This window comes from Lacerta agilis, chromosome 16, assembly GCF_009819535.1.
Source record: "Lacerta agilis isolate rLacAgi1 chromosome 16, rLacAgi1.pri, whole genome shotgun sequence".
Classification (NCBI taxonomy): domain Eukaryota; kingdom Metazoa; phylum Chordata; class Lepidosauria; order Squamata; family Lacertidae; genus Lacerta; species Lacerta agilis.
Window position 1 is genome coordinate 29,917,265 of NC_046327.1, and position 18,305 is coordinate 29,935,569.

Here is an 18,305-nt window from a genome sequence, read left to right on the forward strand (position 1 = left end):
CGGGGTCCCTTCCAACTCCCCAATTCTGGGATTCTTCGGACATTTCACAAGCCTGCCCTCCTTTCTTGCTTCTGCCTTCGGGCAGAAAAACACGCGCGGTTTTAAGTCCCGCCGGGTTGCTTCCCTTTACGGGTTTCCGCCATCGCAGGCGAAATTACAAGTGCAGCCCCGAAGTATCCGTGTCGGTGTGGAAATCCCGTCACGCGACCCACGGGGCCTCCAGTCTCTGTATTTCCGAGTCTATGAGCGCCAGGGGCACTTTTGACGCGCGCCGGAAGCAGCGAAGGGGCGGCGGCGGTGCCTCGCTGGAAGCTGCGTTTTCGTCGGCGTCCGTGTATCCTCTGAGCTCCTGGTGAGGCTGGCCGGGCTTCTTCCCCCCCACCGCCGCTGAGGGACCCTCGTGGGGCGGGCTCTGCCTGCTAAGCCCCTCCGTTGGGTGACGGGAGCCTCGCCCGGGTAAGGGGCTTCTGGCCGCCAAGGGTGGGCTAAGGTTGGAGGGGGGGTGTCGCAAGAGGCTGACCTGTGCTCTCTCTCAGGCCTGGAAAGCAGGCCCGGTCTCTGAGCATGTGCAGAGTGCCCCCCTTGGACAAGTCAGCGTCATGCTCAGGGTTCAGGGCTGTTCCCTTCCATGGCGGGGGCTTGCCATGGCAGAGGGAGGAGAGGTGTTTCCTGGAATATCCTAGAGTTGGATGGGGACCCCCCCCCCCAGGGTCATTTAGCCCAACCTCCTGCGAGGCAGGATTCTCGACGCCAGTTCCCGTTCCCCCACACCCACACCAACCCCAACCCCATACCAGACCCTGCTTAGCTTTGCGAAATGTGCCGGATGTTTTATCTCTACGCCACTAGGAAGCTTACCGCTGGCATTTAAGCTGCAGCAGCTGGGAATCGTTTCGCAGCCGGTGCCGGATTTACATATAAGCTAAACAAGCCAAAGCTTTAGGGCCCCACTCTCTTGCCCCCCCCCCCAAAAAAAAAAAATTAAGGGAAAAAAAGATGTACATTTCCAAAATATAGGATAAAAAACAAATAAAACCTACATGTTGTGCAGGCTCATCATGGGCCCTGCCTGCTAGCCTGCTCCCTAAAATATCACTGGTTTGCTCATTTCTATATCAATTACTTTGATAAAATACATGTTTTGTTATGTGAAAATGGCTTTAGATACCTATTAGGTCCATAAATTACTATATAGCATATATTCAACACAAAAAAGTGACAATTTGTTGTTGACAAAGGACAGCTGGACATATAAAGGGCCTCATTACCTTCAGTAGCTTAGGGCCTCATCAAACCTAAATCCGGCCCTTGTTTTGGCCCAGCCGTTTTTAAGTCAGAGGGCTAGCGGTGTCTCTGCCCTCCACCCCAGATGTTGTCAGACTACAACTAGGAGCTGTTCAACGGTGGAAAGGACAGACTCGCCTTCCTTGGAGGTTTTTAAGCAGCGGTTGAGTGGCCATCTGCCATGGATGATCTAGTTGAGGTTCCTGCATTGCAGAGGGTTGGGCTAGATGACTCTCAGGATCCCTTCCAACTCTACAGTTCTATGATTCTAACTGCCAATGTCGCGGACTGTTGGTTGTGCTGACCTGGGTCTGATAAGAGTCTAGCAACATACGGGAGAACCACAGGTTTCCCCCCCCCCCAACACCTGTTTTGAAGCTGCATTTGACTGCCTTCTGTCCATACATCCCAACCCAACCATCTAAATGTACACATCTGTATGTCTATAATATATGGACCTGCCAGTTTATGATTACGCTTCATGCATCTGAGGAATCGGGCTGCGGTGCGTGAATACCAATGCCATAATACAGTTTCAGTCTTTAAGTTGCTTCCAAGCTCTTTGATGTTTCTGCCAACACAGTTTGTTTTCTTTTCCAGGATAATCCAGTAGCATCATGGCTGCCCCAGATGAGCTCAAGTTTCATGGTGAGTGTTTTAATTCCCCTTGAGTGAGCTCTGGATTGTAGGAAGCTTTGGGCACTGGGCTGTGCAGTGTGCTTTCCTGTTCATACATGTCCCACTTACAAGAGCATAACCTTTGTTGGATTATCTGCCTTTCTCATTAGTGTTCTATACCAGGAATAGTCAGTCTACAGCTCTTGGCAGTGTTAGAAACTGAGATAGAAAAGCTAGGAGCCAAAGGACTTCTGGGACTTGGGTTGTGGGCGCCAAAATCAGCTGTCTAGTCACCACTGGGTGTGTATGTGTGGTTCAACAGCACTTTTTATTTATTATTTTGATAAGCATGAACTAAGTGATAAGCAATTCACGATAGTTAATGTCACATTTTTTTAGCAAAAATTGTTAATACGTGTTCCATTTGGTGTTTACAATAAAAAGTGTTGTGAGCAAGCTGGGTTTTTTTTGGGGGGGGTATGTGTGTGCTGATTTTTCTTTGGTGTAGATTGCTCCTGCTGCCTCTGAAGGTAGGTAAGCAGACCTTGATTTCTCAAGGAAACACAAGTTCTTTGGAAGTATCCAAGTTTTGTTTCTACCTTAAGCTAGGGTTGCCATATTTCAAAAAATAGAAACCAGGACACCCTGAAAGTTGTTGAGCTTTTCTTGGAAACCCGCCCCCCTCAAAAAACACAGGTTGAAGCTAGGAGGGAGAAATGCAGACGTTCTACTCACTAAACAGTGGGGTCCTATACCTTTTCTTTCTGAATTTCAAATATTGCCTCTGGTACCACATACGCATGAAACTGTACCTGAAAGGCCAGTGTGGTGTGATGGTTAGAGTGTCAGCCTAGGACCTGGGAGACCAGGGTTCAAATCCCCACTTAGCCACAAAGCTCCCTGGGTCACCAGTATGTTAAAACTAGAGGGAAAAGCCGTCCAGGTTTTTTCACCTGCTCTGTTGGTGGCATCCTGCGATTTTAAGCACCAGATGAGAAAATGGTGCAGTGACTGGCTTGGCTAACAACTTCTTCCAGACAAGTAACTTGGCAGCTCTGAAACAGGCAAAGCAAAAATCTACTTCTGCTCTCCTGCAAAACTGCTTTCATTCAGTGTCACGCTATGGAAGTCCTATCCTAGCTTTGAGCTACAGGGGCTCTAGAGCAAAATCTGATTGTGCTAGTATTTCTGTCGTGACTGCCTGGTGTATTTTTTTTTTAATTTTTTTTTTTTTTTTTTTTTGCAGAATTCGACGAAGCCATCGATTTGCTGGCTGAGAACGCGGATGCCACCACTCCTAGCATCAGTGAGCGGCAAAGCCACACAACCGTAAACATGTCTTCCGGCTACAATGAGGAGCGTGAGGCAGAAGAGGAGGATGATAAAACAGAGGTGCTGCTGTTTCAAATTCTGTCCTGCATGTTGATTTATAGCTAGCTGGAGAAGTAGCTGCTTTGTGGCAGGAAGGAAACATAAGCCTAGCCAAGGGGCTAGTTCCTATGGACCTGGAAGAGAGTGGGAAGGAGATAACAGGTCAAATGGGAGCTTTGATGTAAGGCACAGAGATAAGAGGCATAGAATGCATATAACACCTGGTCTGTAGCAGTTACACTGGTTCCCTCATAGCTTCCCAGCCCAATTTAAGGTGCTCTCTCGCATTTGCTCTCTCACATTTGTGTTGAAAACCTAGATAACAGGGGGGGGGGCTCCAAATAGCTGAAAGAATGCCTCGTTCCCTGTATAGACCAGCTTGGAGCTTAAGATCGGCAGAGGAGGCCCTCCTGGTAGTTCTCCCGCTCTTGCAGGTTTGGGGAGCTTGTGAGATTACCTTCTTGGTGGTAGCTCCAAGAATGTGGACCTCCCTTTCCATAGATGTTTGTCTGGCTTCCATTGTTTGCTTTGAAAAGGGAAGAATTTAGTTTTGTGTCCCGCCTGTAACATGTTGTATGGAATTAGTGTTTTCAGGTAATGGGTGTGCTTTTTGTTTGTTGATGTTTTAGATGTACTGTGTGTTTTTTAATATGCTGTAACCCACCCTGGAACCTTATTGTGAAGGGTGGGTAAGAAAGATGATAAATAACAACACAATGCCTACACACACACACACACACACACACACACACAGCATTTTGCTGTGTCACCCTACCTGACTAATTCACTCTTGAGCAGCCAAAATTCCTATTGTTCCTTGTATGAAGAGTAACTGGAAGAATCAGGGTGAGAGAGGTAGGGGGCCAACTCCCATCTCTTCCGGGGGCGCAATTAGTGCCAGTGCCTTCTGTCAGAAGTTTGGGTGTAACCTTTGACGCCTCACTTTCCATGGAGGCGCAGGTTACAGCCACAGCAAAGGTGGCATTTTTCCATCTCCGCCGTATTAGGCAGTTGGCCCCCTACCTCTCTCGCCCTGATCTGGCCACAGTGATCCATGCCATGGTCACCTCCAGACTTGATTATTGTAACTCGCTCTACGCGGGGCTGCCCCTGAAGCTGACCCAGAAACCAGCGGGTGCAGAATGCCGCGGCGAGGCTCCTCACGGAGTCTTTGCCGCGGGACCACATTCATCCAGTGCTCTACCAGCTGCACTGGCTCCCGGTGGAGTACACGGTCAGGTTTAAGGTGCTGGTCTTGACCTTTAAAGCCCTATGCGGCATAGGACCCTCGTACCTAAGGGACCGTCTCTCCTGGTATGTCCCGGGTAGGACCTTAAGGTCCTCAAATAACAACTTTTTGGAAGTCCTGAGCCCCAAGGATGCTAGGTTGGCTTCAACTAGGGCCAGGGCCTTCTCAGTACTGGCCCCAACTTGGTGGAACGGTCTGTCACAAGAGACCAGGGCCCTGCGGGATTTGGCATCTTTCTGCAGGGCCTGCAAGACGGAGGTGTTCCACCTGGCCTTTGGGTTGGTTTCAGTTTAACCCTGATGTTTTATTCTTTTGGTGTGATTGGTGGGCTAAAAAATGAGGCTGCAGTCTAAATTAAACTTTAAATTTTATTTTAATCTGTATTTTAATGAATTGTTTTATGTTTTTGTTGTGATTTTATTGGTGTTAGCCGCCCTGAGCCCGGTTTGGCGGGGAAGGGCGGGGTATAAATAAAATTTTATTTATTATTAATAATATATGCACACACAGACACACACACACACGAAGCACTTTGCTGTGTCACCCTACCTGTCTAATTCACTCTTGAGCAGCTAAAATTCCTATTCTTCCTTGTATGAAGAGTAACTGGAAGAATTTCCATAAAAATAATGTTCCCTAGTAATTATAGTCCCTCCCATAAGTTTCACCCCCACCTCTTAACACACACAACTGCAGCCTATGGAGTTTCCTCAAAGCTTGCTGCAAGGAGTTCCTGGGAGGAGAAGCGTCCATGAAAGAAAGAGGTCTTCTTCATGGATCATTCTTTGGAATGAAGCACTCTGTCTCTTTTTCTTTTCTTTTTTAAAGTAAGAATGCTTAGGGCACGAGGTCAGGAGTTCTATCTTCACAAGAGGCCCAGGGGTTGCTTTATCTCACCCAAAATATCTTTCCTGGCCATTTTATGCCATTTTATTTTATTGTATTGTATTGTTACTGTGGTGTTTTAGCGGCTGTTGTTCCCACTTGCACAAGTTGTTATCTATGTGTTTGTTTGTTTTTTACTTGTATGGGCCTATGGCCGTAAATAAAATTCTATTCTATTCTATTCTTTCCTGGCCAAGGGCAAAGCAGTAACCTGCATTCTCTCTTTTTATAAAAAAAAATATTTTTAAAATTCATTTTTAAAGATACAAAACATAAAACACAAATACAAAAAACACAAACAAAACACAAACAATTCTTATATCAACATCACATTTTCCCTATATCATCTTAGTGGGACTTCCCCCGACCTCCCCTTCCTGGGTTTCATTGCAGTAGTAACCTGCATTCTCATCCCTGCAGCTCTTGAGTTCCCAGAAGAAGCAATCCAGTTTCTGGACCTTTGAATATTACCAGGCTTTCTTTGATGTTGACACATACCAGGTAAGGGAGCTTGTGTAGTTCTAGCTTCATAGGCACAGCCAAGAATCAGCCACACTTGACAAGATGAGGGAGTATAGTAACTCAGCTTGCAAGTAACAAGCATGAGACCTGCCATACAGTTTGCAGTTGGCCCTCCAGCTGTTTTTGGACTACAACTCCCATCATCCCTAGCTAACAGGACCAGTGTTCAGGGATGATGGGAATTGTAGTCCCAAAACAGCTGGAGGGCCAAGTTTGGCCACCACTGGGTAGATGATCAATAGGGTCCAGTTCTGTTTCATGGCTGGAGGCACAACCTCATGGCTGGCACATTTGCATTGTGCTTTGAGCCTAATTTGGCTCCAGGATCTGCTGTGGCTGAATTACCAACATTATTTTGTTGGCTACAAATTGAAGATCTTCCTGATCAGGAGCTGAAATTCACAGCAGTGATGTTCTGACTATGGGGATGGAGATTTCCCAACAATGAAGTTAGAATAACGATTTGAGTTCAGTCTTCCCTCCACCACAAGCTTGCTTGCTTGGCTTTGAGCAATCATATTCTCAGTCTTCTCTCCATACCCTGACAATGGGATCTAGTGCAAGGCATAGAAATGCCTGTACAATGTTTCTAGTAGTCCCTGCACCACCTGAGATGGGAAGCAAAAATCCCTGCATCCTTGCACATCCCCATGGGCTCCATTTTGCTGAGGCAAGGCCTGTTTCTTGTTTATCAGGTGTTGGACAGGATAAAGGGGTCACTGCTTCCGCTGCCAGGGAAAAACTTTGTATGGCACCATCTACGGAATAACCCTGACCTGTATGGTGAGTACAGAGAAGCTCAGACTGATACAGAGCACTGCCTCCTGCTTTGCAAAGTCTGGATTGAACTGTAAAATGTGATGTAGCATACTGTGCCCAGGACAGAGAATTCAGCTTGCCCAGCAGCTTGCTAGTCATCTTCCAGAAGTGCTGTCTTCATTTCCTTGCTCTGTCATCCCTAAGTACATACCTTGCAAGTGGATGTCTGACCCCGGGAAAAGCCTTGGGGAATTAGGACTGGATCAGACTTCCCCAGCTTGGTGCCCTACAGATTCGTTTTCTTCTTTGCCGATCACTCGTAGCTGAGTAAGATTGGTTTTAACAGTGAGTCCGTAAGTGACTGTGGAGGTCAATTCTGGATCCACACGTCCTTCCACAGTGGGGACATAGGTTTCCGGGCAGGAGTTGATCATGGTGAGGGTTTGCCAAGCATGCCTTCCTCTTACCATGTTTCTCCCTTGCGTCCCGAGTTTGAGCATCCTCAGAGCTTTGGTAAAGGCTGTTCTCCAATTGAAGCGCTCGCAGGCCAGTGTTTCCCAGTTGTCGGTGTTAATAGTACTTTTTTAAAAATTTGCCTTGAGAGAGCCTTTAAACCTCTTTTGCTGACCACCAGCATTATGCTTTCCATTTTTAAGTTCAGAATAGAGTAGTTGCTTTGGGAGACGGTAATCGGGTATCCAAACAAAGTTGATGTTGAAGAAGATTCTTCATTGATTCCGATTCTTTCTTACAGATTATTTTGACTATAGCTCCTATCACCCTTGACCCTTGGGCCTAGCTTGCTGGGATGATGGGAGTTAAGCCCCAAACACCTGGAGAACAGAAGGTTGGGGGTGGGAGGCTGGGCTAGATGGACTGGTAGCCTAACAATGTGTTGCACTTTTGTGTCTCCAAGGTTTGTGCTTGGGGAATATAGATTTCCCTCTAAGGCATGCTCTAGCAGTTAACCTCCAGTGTTGTGTTGAGACACCTCCCCAACCCCCGGCTCTTTAGTTACTTCCTTATTCTGTATTTGGTAAATGAGTTCACAGTCGGCTCCATTCTTTGCCCTGTGCCGAGACAGGAAGTCTGCCCGTCTTTTTTGGTCTTGTAATGTTGTATTTCTTCCCCTCACAGGACCATTCTGGATCTGTGCCACGTTGGTCTTCACGCTGGCTATCAGCGGCAACTTGTCCAGCTTCCAGGAGAAAAAGGGCAGCCCCCAGTTCCACAAAGGTGAGGGGTCGACGGGGACGAGTGTCTCTTGCAATTTAAGCTTTCTGGACAGAGTGTCAAGTGGTTGAATGCAATCATAGCCCTTTTATATATTGGGTATTGTTGAAGGCACACAAAGAATGGGCAAAATAGAGATTGGGGGGGGGGAGGTAAAAAATAAGTTGCACGTTACCTGCAAAAGCTTTTGAGCAGTGCGGCCTGCAAAAAAGCAGGAAATGCGAGTTGTAGTAATGACTCCTTTCTTTCCTACTGGGGATGTGTGAGATGAGTAAATGGGCAGTATTCAGAATGCCTAAATTTTGGCTCCCAGATATCCTTAACTTCTCGCAGAGGAGCCGAAGCTACTTAGCATAACTTAAGTCATAAAATGAATGGAAGCTTTAAAAGTAGTTCTCAGTTATGATAAGTAAACACAAGAGGGAGGGGGGAGTTTTTTTGCATGTGTGTGTACACACACACACACACACACACACACACACACAACCCTTCCTTCCTTCCTTCCCTCCCTCCCTCTTGTGTTTACTGTCATAACTGAGAACTACTTTTAAAGCTTCCATTCATTTTATGCTAAGGAGCTTCTGCTCCTCTTGTGCCTGCAGGAGAAGGGCAGGCAGAAGGCAAATATGTAGAGGCTTGTTCCTGGTAGAGTAAGCCCTGGTTATTGACCCCGCCAGTGCTTTTGCCTTGGAGCAAATGCTGCTCTTAATATTCTTTTCCTTTTCCATAGTGTCCATTGCCGGAATAATTATCTACTGCTATGCCTGGCTGGTACCCCTTGCCCTGTGGGGCTATCTGCAGTGGCGAAAGGGGGTCCAGGTCCATGTGGACTCCTACACCTTCCTGGAGATGGTGTGCGTCTATGGTTATTCCCTATTTGTGTACATCCCCACTGCGGTGAGTACGGCAAATGGGGTGGCAGGGAAAAGACTGGTTCATATGTCATTTCTTTTCAGTTTGCAGAGCATAACGTTTCGGTAAAAAGTACTCAAAAGTCCTGCTCCGTTGTGCTTCCCATTATTATTATTATTATTATTATTATTATTATTAATGCATTCATTCATTCATTCCCTGCCCATCTGGCTGGGTTTCCCCAGCTACTCTGGGCGGCTCCCAACAGAATATTAAAAACACGACAAAACATCAAACATTAAAAACTTCCCTAAACAGTGTTGCCTTCAGATGTCTTCTAAAAGTCAGATAGTTGTTTATTTCCTTGACATCTGATGGGAGGGTGTTCCACAGGGCTGGTGCCACTACCGAGAAGGCCCTCTGCCTGGTTGCCTGTAACCACACTTCTCGCAGTGAGGCAACCGCCAGGAGGCCCTTGGACCTAGACCTCAGTGTCTGGGCTGAATGTTGGGGGTGGAGACGCTCCTTCAGGTATACTGGGCCGAAGCCATTTAGGACTTTAAAAGACAGCACCAACACTTTGAATTGCGCTCAGAAATGTACTGGGAGCCAATGTAGGTCTTTCAGGAGTGGTGTTACGTGGTTTCGGCGGCCACCCCCAGTCACCAGTCTAGCTGCCGCATTCTGGATTAATTGTAGTTTCCGGGCCACCTTCATTGCAGTAGTTCCAAGTGGGAGATAACTAGAGCATGCACCACTCTGGCAAGACAGTCCACGAGCAGATAGGGTCTCAGCCTGCGTACCAGATGGAGCTGGTATACAGCTGCCCTGGACACAGAATTGACCTGCGCTTCCATGGACAGCTGTGAGTCCAAAATGACTCCCAGGCTGGTCTTTCAGGGGCACAGTTATCCCATTCAGGACCAGGGAGTCCCCCACATCCACGCGCCCTCTGTCCCCCCCAAAACAGTACTTCTGTCTTGTCAGAATTCAGCCTCAATCTGTTAGCCGCCATCCATCTTCCAACCGCCTCCAGACATTCACACGTTCCTCAAGCACTGCTAGTTTTGTGCTGCGGGATTTCAGCAAAAAGGACCTGAATTAAAACTCAGAGCTGCCACTGGCTGAGGTCCTGTTTCTCACGAAGTGTGTATGAGATCTTACTCAACTTCCACCGCCTTCGTTCACAGATGCTGTGGCTCATTCCTATATCCTGGCTGCAGTGGCTGCTGCTCATCTTTGCAGTGGGTCTCTCTGGCTCAGTTCTGGTTCTTACCTTCTGGCCAGTTATCCGCTCAGACACCAGGCTGGCAGCTTGTGCCCTGTTGGCTGTCATTGTTTCTCTCCATGTCCTTCTGGCTATTGGTTGCAAGGTATGTTTTCTTCTCTTCCCACTAAGCTAAGGCAAGGTTTGGAGAGCAAAATGCTACTTGTGCCGAGAGGGGAAGGAAAAGTAGAGGGAAATAAGCTGTGTACGATGCAGCCACTAGAAAGTCAGATATTTCAAATGAGTTTTTAGCCTCGGAAGTTGCAGATTTTACAGCAGCAGAAGTACTCAGGGCTGGAAACAGGAAGGCACTTTCTAACACACACACAAACACACACACTTTTAATAAAACTTTGAGGGACTTAAGAAACATGATGATGTCATTGCATGATTTTACTATATAATTCTGGGTACCCTGTGGCAATTTAGTATTATGAACATCTCTAAACCAGCTTTTGCCTACCTGGTCATGCAGGCAAGGAGTTGTCTGGAGGGCAACAGGTTGACAAAACCTGCTCAGAACTTACAATATTTGAGGTAGATTTATACTGGACCCCTGAAAAAAATTAGATGTAAACATTGCGTAGTGGGAGTACAGACGTACCTTGGAAGTCGAGCGAAATCCCTTCCAGAAGTCCGTTCGACTTCCAAGGCACGGCTTCTGATTGGCTGCAGGAGCATCCTGCAGTCAATCGGAAGCCATGCTGGAGGATCGGATTCCAAAAACCATTCAGAAACCGGAACAATCAACTTCCGGTTTTTGATCGTTCGGGAGCCGAAAGGTTCGAGTTTACAGGGGTTTGGCTTCTCAAGTTCCACTGTATAGATAAAAGTAATTCTCATTATATCAGTGCTCATTGTGCCCAAAATTATGAGGAACGGAACAGGCATTTGATTAAGTCGGAAACAACAGGCTGTGATTTACCATTGAAACCTTTCTAGCAACTGTTCTAGCCCTTTTAAGGCCCAACTAAATATTGGTTGGGAGCAAGACTTTGAGCTCATCAGAACTTTTGTTCAGACTGATTGGGCCACCAGGGGTGGGGGAAATGCTGCCAGATATAACAGGGAAGACATTTCTGGTGCAAAAAGACCTCCACTTGTGACGGCATCCTGGGTTGAATGGAGGAGTAACGATTGCTCTTGCTTTCAAGAGAGCAGCCATTTGGTTCTTCCGCTGGTGTACCTGCAAACCAGAGCTGGGGAGCGACAGGGCTTTCTCTGTATGAAGGCTGCATGCTGGTGGTGGGTGGGACTTACCATAGTACAACATAAATTGGATTTATGCGACACATCTCTATCCAGGCAGGCTAGAAGCATCAACACAGTTAAATCCAGACAGGGTTATGCACGGAGATTATGCAGCAAGATTGGTGAGGGTCGTGATCCGGGGAGGGAAACGGTCAAGGAAGGGTCCCGAAGGCAGCAAAGAGAAGCCTGGAAGGTCCCTGAACCCTGGGGTGTAAGCTACACCTTTGATGTGGATTTTTAATGTAATTAATGCATATATTGGTGCTGCTCGCTAATTTGCAGCACAGTGAGAAATGTATCTGCTGTGTCAGCAGAAGCCGAATTTGTAAATGACAGAATATGGCTGGAACAGTGAAGTTGATGAAGTCTGTAAGATCCCAGAGTGTTACTTGTATACATCTAGACCAGACTACTGCAAAGCTCTTTATGTGGGGCTGCCTTTCAATAGGGCTCAGACCCTTGCACTTGTGCAAAATGCAGCAGACTGGGTACCTGCAGGGGCTAGGCTCTTATATCGGAGTAACAGGTTCCTGCACTGGCTGCTTGTTGGCTTCCAAGCCCAATTCAAAGTACGGATCATAAACTTCTAAAGTCCAGAACAGTTTGGGATCAAGTTTGGGCCATTTTACCCGTATGAGGCTGCCTGGCCTTGAAATCAGATAGAGTGCCTGTGCTTGCAGATTCACAAAGCAGTCAGGCAAAAGATGGTTTTTTCAGTGACAGCCTCTCAACTATGGAACTCCCTTCCTCAGGAGAATACTTAGGGTTTTGAAGAGAGGCAAACGTTAATAAATATTAGTATTAATATTCTAACATTCCTTAAAAGCTTATTTATCTGCTTTTTTGCTGTCTTTTCGTTTTGTATTTTTAAACCTCGAAGCCTATTAAGTACGTTAAGAAAAATAAATGAGCTGTTTTACAGCTAGCCCCACCCCCAATTCATTTTTTTTCCTTTGTTAAACTCCCTTCACTTTTGTTTTGCGTTTTCATATAGTTTTAGGCCTGTTATAAAAATACAGTTGGCGTTACAGTGTGGACTTTTCACATGCATGCATTTCAAGGTTCGGAAATGACACTGTAGGCGGAGACAGAGGAGTGCAATGTGCTCTCGATTAGTCACATTCTGCCTGCAACACTGAACTTAAATGAGAACTCTTAAGCAAACTCTTTGGCCCCACCTTGGTAGTGTCAATACAAACTCCACAGCCAAGATCCAACAAGGATGTGGGTTGTTGTTCTTACGCACATGCCCGGACACCCTGTACAAAGCTCTCGTCTAATAAATGGGGAAGCAGTTATAGCTGGATATCCAGCCTAACATGGGATGGGGTGGATTAAATTACCCAGCTAAAGTGAATCCAGTTTTCCCACTTACATTTCAAGTATTGGTACATGCCGATTGCAAATGTACAGATTTACGGTCTCACTATTCTACCCTAGGAAACTTCAGTTTCTTAAAGAAAGCTTTGTGCTCTAGAGAATGGAGTATTATTTATACTTCTTCTGCCATTTGCCAAACTGGATTAGGATGGTAACAAGAAAAACAGTTACACAATGTTTCCAAACCTGATCCCCCCCCCCACGCCCCGGTATGCTGACAAATTACGGTATGTATTTTTGGCGTGTGTAGCTAAGCCTTGAATAAACAGTTTCTCTGTGAAACGGGAAATAAATGGTAATGCTTGCTCCCTAAGCAACTTGCAGAACAGGGAAGCAGGCACATCCAGTGGGCTACTCTAGAGAATACCGGCATATGGCATCTCCGGCCCTTAATATAGGACCTTGTTTTGCCGTTAACTTGGTAGCAGAAAAGTAGCCCAAAAACAATTTGCCACAGGTAATGTATTCAGTTTTAGACACGCAGGTTTTGTTTCTGCTTGTTTGCGTTCAGGTTTTGATTAAACCAGAGTATTCTTAAAAGTGCAGTCACTGGGTTTTCAAATTAACTTATTGATTATAGGTGGAGGAAGGCAAGCCTGCTTGATTTCTGCAGCTGATTTATTTTCTTCTCTTTGAAGCTGTATTTCTTCCAGAATGCAACTGGCACACCTTCTCATCCCACGCCAGCTGCTCATTTCAGAAGCACACTGCCTCACCCGGCCAACCACTCCGATACGCGTATGTGAAAGGCAGCTGGTAAGAACTTCTGGCCATCCCGTATGGCATGCAACAGATGCTAAAAATGCTGCTGGGTGTCAAATATTCTTTGTCAAAGCGCCCACTGCTCCCCAATCCCCACCCCTACCAATGGAAGCATAGGAACCAATGTGCTTCTGGGAGAGGTAATAAGGGGTTGGCATCTCTCATCTTCCTTAGTGCATGCCCTGCTTACAAGACCTACAACCGTACCAATCTCTGTTGCAGACAGTTTCATCATGAACGTCTGGCCTCAGGGAAAGCCCATGGGCGAAGGAAAGTGCGCACTCATTCAAGAGGCAAGGAGACACCTGAGCTGGAACAGGGACCAAGCTGCATCACCTCACCATTTCAAGACTTCTGTTTTCCTACTTCAGCCAGCCTTGTCACCAAGGTGCCCGATTTGCAAAGAACCCCACTTTTGGAAACAAATTTAAAGGCCTGGCTGTTAACACCACAAAACTTTGCTTGGGGTGGATGCAGCTGCCTTTTGCTCCTTCATCACAGGATGGGCCTGCCGTCCTGACAGGGCTGCGGAAAGCGATTGCATGGAGTGATTCTCTATTGTTCCCCTTCCAGTTAAATCTTTGGTAACGGCGGGATGTAATGGAGTCAGCAGGTGGCTGAGACTATTTAGATCCTCGGTGAGTAAGGGTAGATTATCAAGGAATAGAAGTAAGAGCTTCTTTGGAGGGAAGCTTGAATGATAGGGAGGTTGAGCACTTCAGATTACTTTGATTTAATTTAGCTACTTGATTTTGTTTTCTATGGAAAGCTAATTTAAATTAAACTGCCTTTTAAGAGGAGTGTGGCTCTTTTCCAGCTTCTGTTCCAACAGACACTGCCATCCTCTGTGGCCACATTGTATAACACAGGATCAGCAAAAGTATCCATGTAACATGCGTTCTTTGACAGTTAAAGAGGGTGACCGAAAATCTAGTAGAAAGTAGCACCTAATGGCACGGGTGGGAAACTGCTGGGTTTCGTCCTCGAGGATTTTGTACCCACGTCTGAGGTCCTAAAGGCAGCCTTTGCACAGAGTGAGAGTCTCTTAACTGTATGTCAAAAATAAGAGGCTTGTCTTTTGAAGATGTGAGCGAAAGGGAAATGAGCTTTGTAGAGTCACATCAAAACCTGAGGTGGGGGAAACCAGCCACTGTAAACAAGTCTTCAAAACCCTCCCAGTTTTATTCAATAGTCACAAAATCATTGATCAGCCAGACCTAACAATTGACTGTGTAGACCCCACAATCCAGCCACTATGGAGCTTCTGCACAAGACCCCTCCTCCCTCCCCCCCCAAATTCAGCCCACCAAGCCCCTGTTGGGAACCAAAGGAAACTGCCTAAGTAAAACACACTCCCCCCCCCTCCATAAAACGGGTCCCTGCCAATTCCTTTCGAACATGCCAACTGGTGGCTCTGAAAGGAAAAAAAGAAAGAAAATACCATAAATGGTTACAGGTTACACATACAAAGACTACAAAGGGGCTTCCATAACAGATGCCAGAACCATCTACTCTAAGAGTCCCTGGTGGCTACTGCAGGGAGCAGGCAAGTCTATATACTAAGCCACTTGGCACCCAGTACCCACTGCCTGCCCAGCTGAAGAGAAAATGGACTAGACACAGCAGCTGCAACAGCCTAGAAAACAGGGTGGAAATGGAGCCAGAACTGGGCATAGCCATCAAGATGAGCTGAGCAACAGGAAACTGATACACAAACTGTTCACTTTCAGCCAGCAACCTTTTTTTTCTTTTTGGTACATTCATGTTTTAAATTTTTTTAACCCTTTGATGCTACATCGAGATTCCCCCCCGAGACAGGCAATCATCAGACCGGCTGATAAGATACTCGTGGCACAACAGTCCATCTCATCTCAGATGTTCTTCCGGAAGCCCAAGATCTACAGCAGTAAGTTGCCGGAACTCCTCACAAAGCCAGCCATGAGGGCTTGTCGGCCTTTGCTTTTCCCTCGTGACAGGAAATACTTCCTCCTCCTAAGTCTTAGCAAAGCAACGAACCCAGAGGTTGGGTTGGGTGAAAGAAACCAATGCGTAGATGGAAGGATGTGCAGCTGGATTTTCGCCTGTGCCCACTCTACAGCCAGCTGCAGGCCCTTCGTTCAAAACACTGGGAGCAAGGATGAAGGCTCAGGTTACTAGCACTGCCGCTGGGCTGTCCACAGTACTGCTGAGAAGCCCTGTTGCAGCTTTGCTCTACAACCTGTGCCTAATGCTGATCAGTCATGGAAGAGTTGAAGAATGATAACCACTAGCGACATGATTGGTTGTAAGACACAGTGAGCGCAGGAACTCAGTCATGGTTGAGCAAGTTGAAGTTTCCAACATTTCATAAAAAAGTGTACAAGTCTGCTATCAAAGAACGAGTGGGGGGTGTCTTCTATTGTACAAGGGTCAGAACATCTCTGGCAAGCCTAATTTTTTGGGGGGTGGGGTGGGGAGGGGAGGAGACATGGGGTAGAAGAAATCCAGAGAAGCAATTGCCAAACTGAGGTGCAGAAGGCAGGTGGGCAGGGCGGAATTTTTTCTTCTTCATTTGGTTTCCTGGTGCTGTCAGTTCAGAGGATCAGGGGTGAGGGTCTCTTAGCTCCCATAATGCATTGTGTTGGTTGTGATGGACATGGGAGATGCCATGGAAATGGCTGGGCCTCCCATAGTGAACTGACTGTTGACAGGATAGTGAGCACTTGATGTTCCTCCACTTTGACCACTAGATGAACCTGCAGGAAAGAAAGAAAAGAGTTCAGAAGTCTCATATGTAAGGAATCAAGTCAGGTTTCTAGCAGAAATAAAAATCCTGAGCACTAGACCACTAACTTTATATATATACTGGGAACCTCTATGAGGAAGCTAAAGCAACTCTGAACTGACAGGTTTCAATATAAATTAAGATTCTCCTCACTTTTGGGTGTTATCTGCATACATGGTTGAAATTCAACCACCTTGGGCAACCACACTCTGAAGTTGATAGGAGACTGAAGCTGTCATGATATAGCCCACTAGCTTCTCGGTCCATGCATCTGAGATGGTGAATGCTTGTTTAGGGAAACCTCTGTCACAATAAGCCAAGTCAATCTCTTCACCTACCCAATTCAGCTATTAATTCACCCATCATGAAGCAAAGTAATTTGATGCCAAAATGGGATGCTATAAATGTTTAGCGTTCACATCACCGGCATTTTGGGGATATGGGGTGATAATACTACAGTGAAACTTCTGTTCCCGAATGCTGAAAACCCGGAAGTAAATTCTCTGGTTTTCGAACATTTTTCAGAAACCCAAACATCCAACATGGCTTCTGCTTGAGTGCAAGAAGCTCTTGCAACCGATCGGAAGCCGTGCCTCGGTTGTCGAATGTTTTGGAAGTCGAACTGTCTTCCGGAACGGATTATGTTCGACAACAGAGGTTTGACTACATTCTGCAATTAACATGGCAGCCTTTGACCTTTCTCGTTCCCAATGAAGCACCTGATCCCTTTGTGGCCAGCTCAAACCCCCAAAGAGGAAAAGGCTCAACAGAGGCACACACATCCTTTCCCCTCAACTCCCAAGAAAGCCCAGACCAGGTTTACCTTGAACAATCCCTGTACTCATGATGGATCCCATCCGGGAATGGGTGTGATTGACAATCCCAGTGTTGGCTGCTCAGGAAGAAGAAAAGGGAGGAGGAAAAACACAGACATGTTCAATCTACGCTAGGCTACTTCACTTTACCTTAACCCCCACCTCCCAAGCTGTAAGCATGCACCACAGATGGACCATTCCCAACAGCATCTGAAAAACAGGCTGTACACATAGTGAATCCCACACTCTGACTGCTTCTCCCGCTCTGCCTCTGGCTGCTAACTACTCAGCAGAAATAAAACACCTGGACCTCCAAACAAGTATGATCTAAAATTCAAAGGCATTTTGATTCATGACGCAGAACTACCCGAGCCTAAGATGCCTTGGACTCCACTTGAGCCACCCCAAACCATAACCAGTTCAAAATGAGTATCTCAATTATTGAGGTCTGAGAGAAGTAGCTTAACTAGGTACAAAGTAAATGCAGACGTGCCAATCCCAGAATCCTGCTTCTGTCTCTCTTGGCCAACCTCTCTAGGGCTGAAGTGGTGAAAAGCCTGTAATTCACCTACTTCAGGTCTAGAGAAGTAGGCCAAGAGAGACAGGAAGGGAGATTCTAAGATAGGTTGTTCTGCATTTACTTTGACCCCAAACCACTTCTCTCAGGGCAAAAAAACAGAAATTTAAATAAAGTGTGCATGGCTAAATTTCCAATGTTTCATATTCCAATGATGAAACGGCTGTGACTGAAATTTATTCTCATTCATTCTCCCCCTTCCATCACCATTTATTGTGTGAGCTTCCTGGGGCAGGTGCATGCCTATTGCTTAAGTATAATGGCATCACTTGTTTAGCTAAGCCAGCTCACATCTTCTCATAACTTCCTTAGTTCCTTCATATTCAGGGTGACCAAGAAACAAGCCAGGATGGGCTTACAGATGGGAGTAAACACGTTTGCCAAAAGGGGCATGGAGTAGTTTTTATCTGTCCCACCCAGTGGTGTCCAGAATATGCCAATTGGTGTGTTTGCCCATAAAGGTAATAGTTTGCCATTCATTACTATGAGAAAACAAAGTACAGTACTCAGAGCCAAGACTGCAGGGAGGGTAAAGCCTACTATCTACTGATAATGGGTTTCCTGATGCTCAAAAGCAAGGGATCCCACAGTGGACTGCATCATGACCATCTCATCAATGACCCCAGGAGTCAACTGTGGGAAGGCTGTTCTGCATTCTGTTTTTATAAGAACATTGACACCCACCTTCAGGGATGTCAGCTTGCCAGTTATGCATG

The 18,305-nt window shown here is 46.3% G+C and overlaps 2 protein-coding genes across 4 annotated transcripts in view; one reads left to right on the forward strand and one right to left on the reverse strand.

Annotated features, from left to right (window-relative positions):
* The first annotated feature begins 242 nt into the window (after nt 1–242).
* Nucleotides 243–14,233, forward strand: YIPF2 (Yip1 domain family member 2). Of its 2 annotated transcripts, none has more exons than XM_033173408.1 (10): nt 243–456; nt 1,885–1,932; nt 3,149–3,294; nt 5,828–5,908; nt 6,625–6,712; nt 7,826–7,924; nt 8,652–8,818; nt 9,964–10,146; nt 13,310–13,427; nt 13,656–14,233. In XM_033173408.1, the coding sequence occupies exons 2-9, from the start codon at nt 1,902–1,904 to the stop codon at nt 13,415–13,417; spliced, it is 903 nt and encodes a 300-aa protein (XP_033029299.1). In that variant the 5' UTR covers nt 243–456; nt 1,885–1,901; the 3' UTR covers nt 13,418–13,427; nt 13,656–14,233. The 2 variants fall into 2 exon arrangements, with proteins under 2 accessions (XP_033029299.1, XP_033029300.1); XM_033173409.1 differs by having other exon boundaries at nt 334–352.
* A 919-nt stretch (nt 14,234–15,152) lies between these two features.
* Nucleotides 15,153–18,305, reverse strand: part of CARM1 (coactivator associated arginine methyltransferase 1) — a 39,799-nt gene continuing 36,646 nt past the window's right edge. The window contains exons 15-16 of one of the 2 annotated variants that reach the window (XM_033173917.1): nt 17,021–17,089; nt 15,153–16,168 (exon numbers count right to left, since the gene is read on the reverse strand). In XM_033173917.1, coding sequence (XP_033029808.1) covers nt 16,032–16,168; nt 17,021–17,089 — 206 coding nt within the window. In that variant the 3' untranslated portion in view covers nt 15,153–16,031. The remainder of the gene's footprint in view (nt 16,169–17,020; nt 17,090–18,305) is intronic. The other variant, XM_033173918.1, reaches the window with a different exon arrangement.

What these genes read in the sequence shown, in the direction of transcription:
- YIPF2 (XM_033173408.1), top strand. Translation starts at nt 1,902, where the DNA reads ATGGCTGCCCCAGATGAGCTCAAGTTTCATG. An exon ending in TTGATGTTGACACATACCAG is followed by an intron (nt 5,909 to 6,624) that starts GTAAGGGAGCTT and finishes CTTGTTTATCAG; the next exon opens with GTGTTGGACAGGATAAAGGG. An exon ending in TTGTGTACATCCCCACTGCG is followed by an intron (nt 8,819 to 9,963) that starts GTGAGTACGGCA and finishes CTTCGTTCACAG; the next exon opens with ATGCTGTGGCTCATTCCTAT.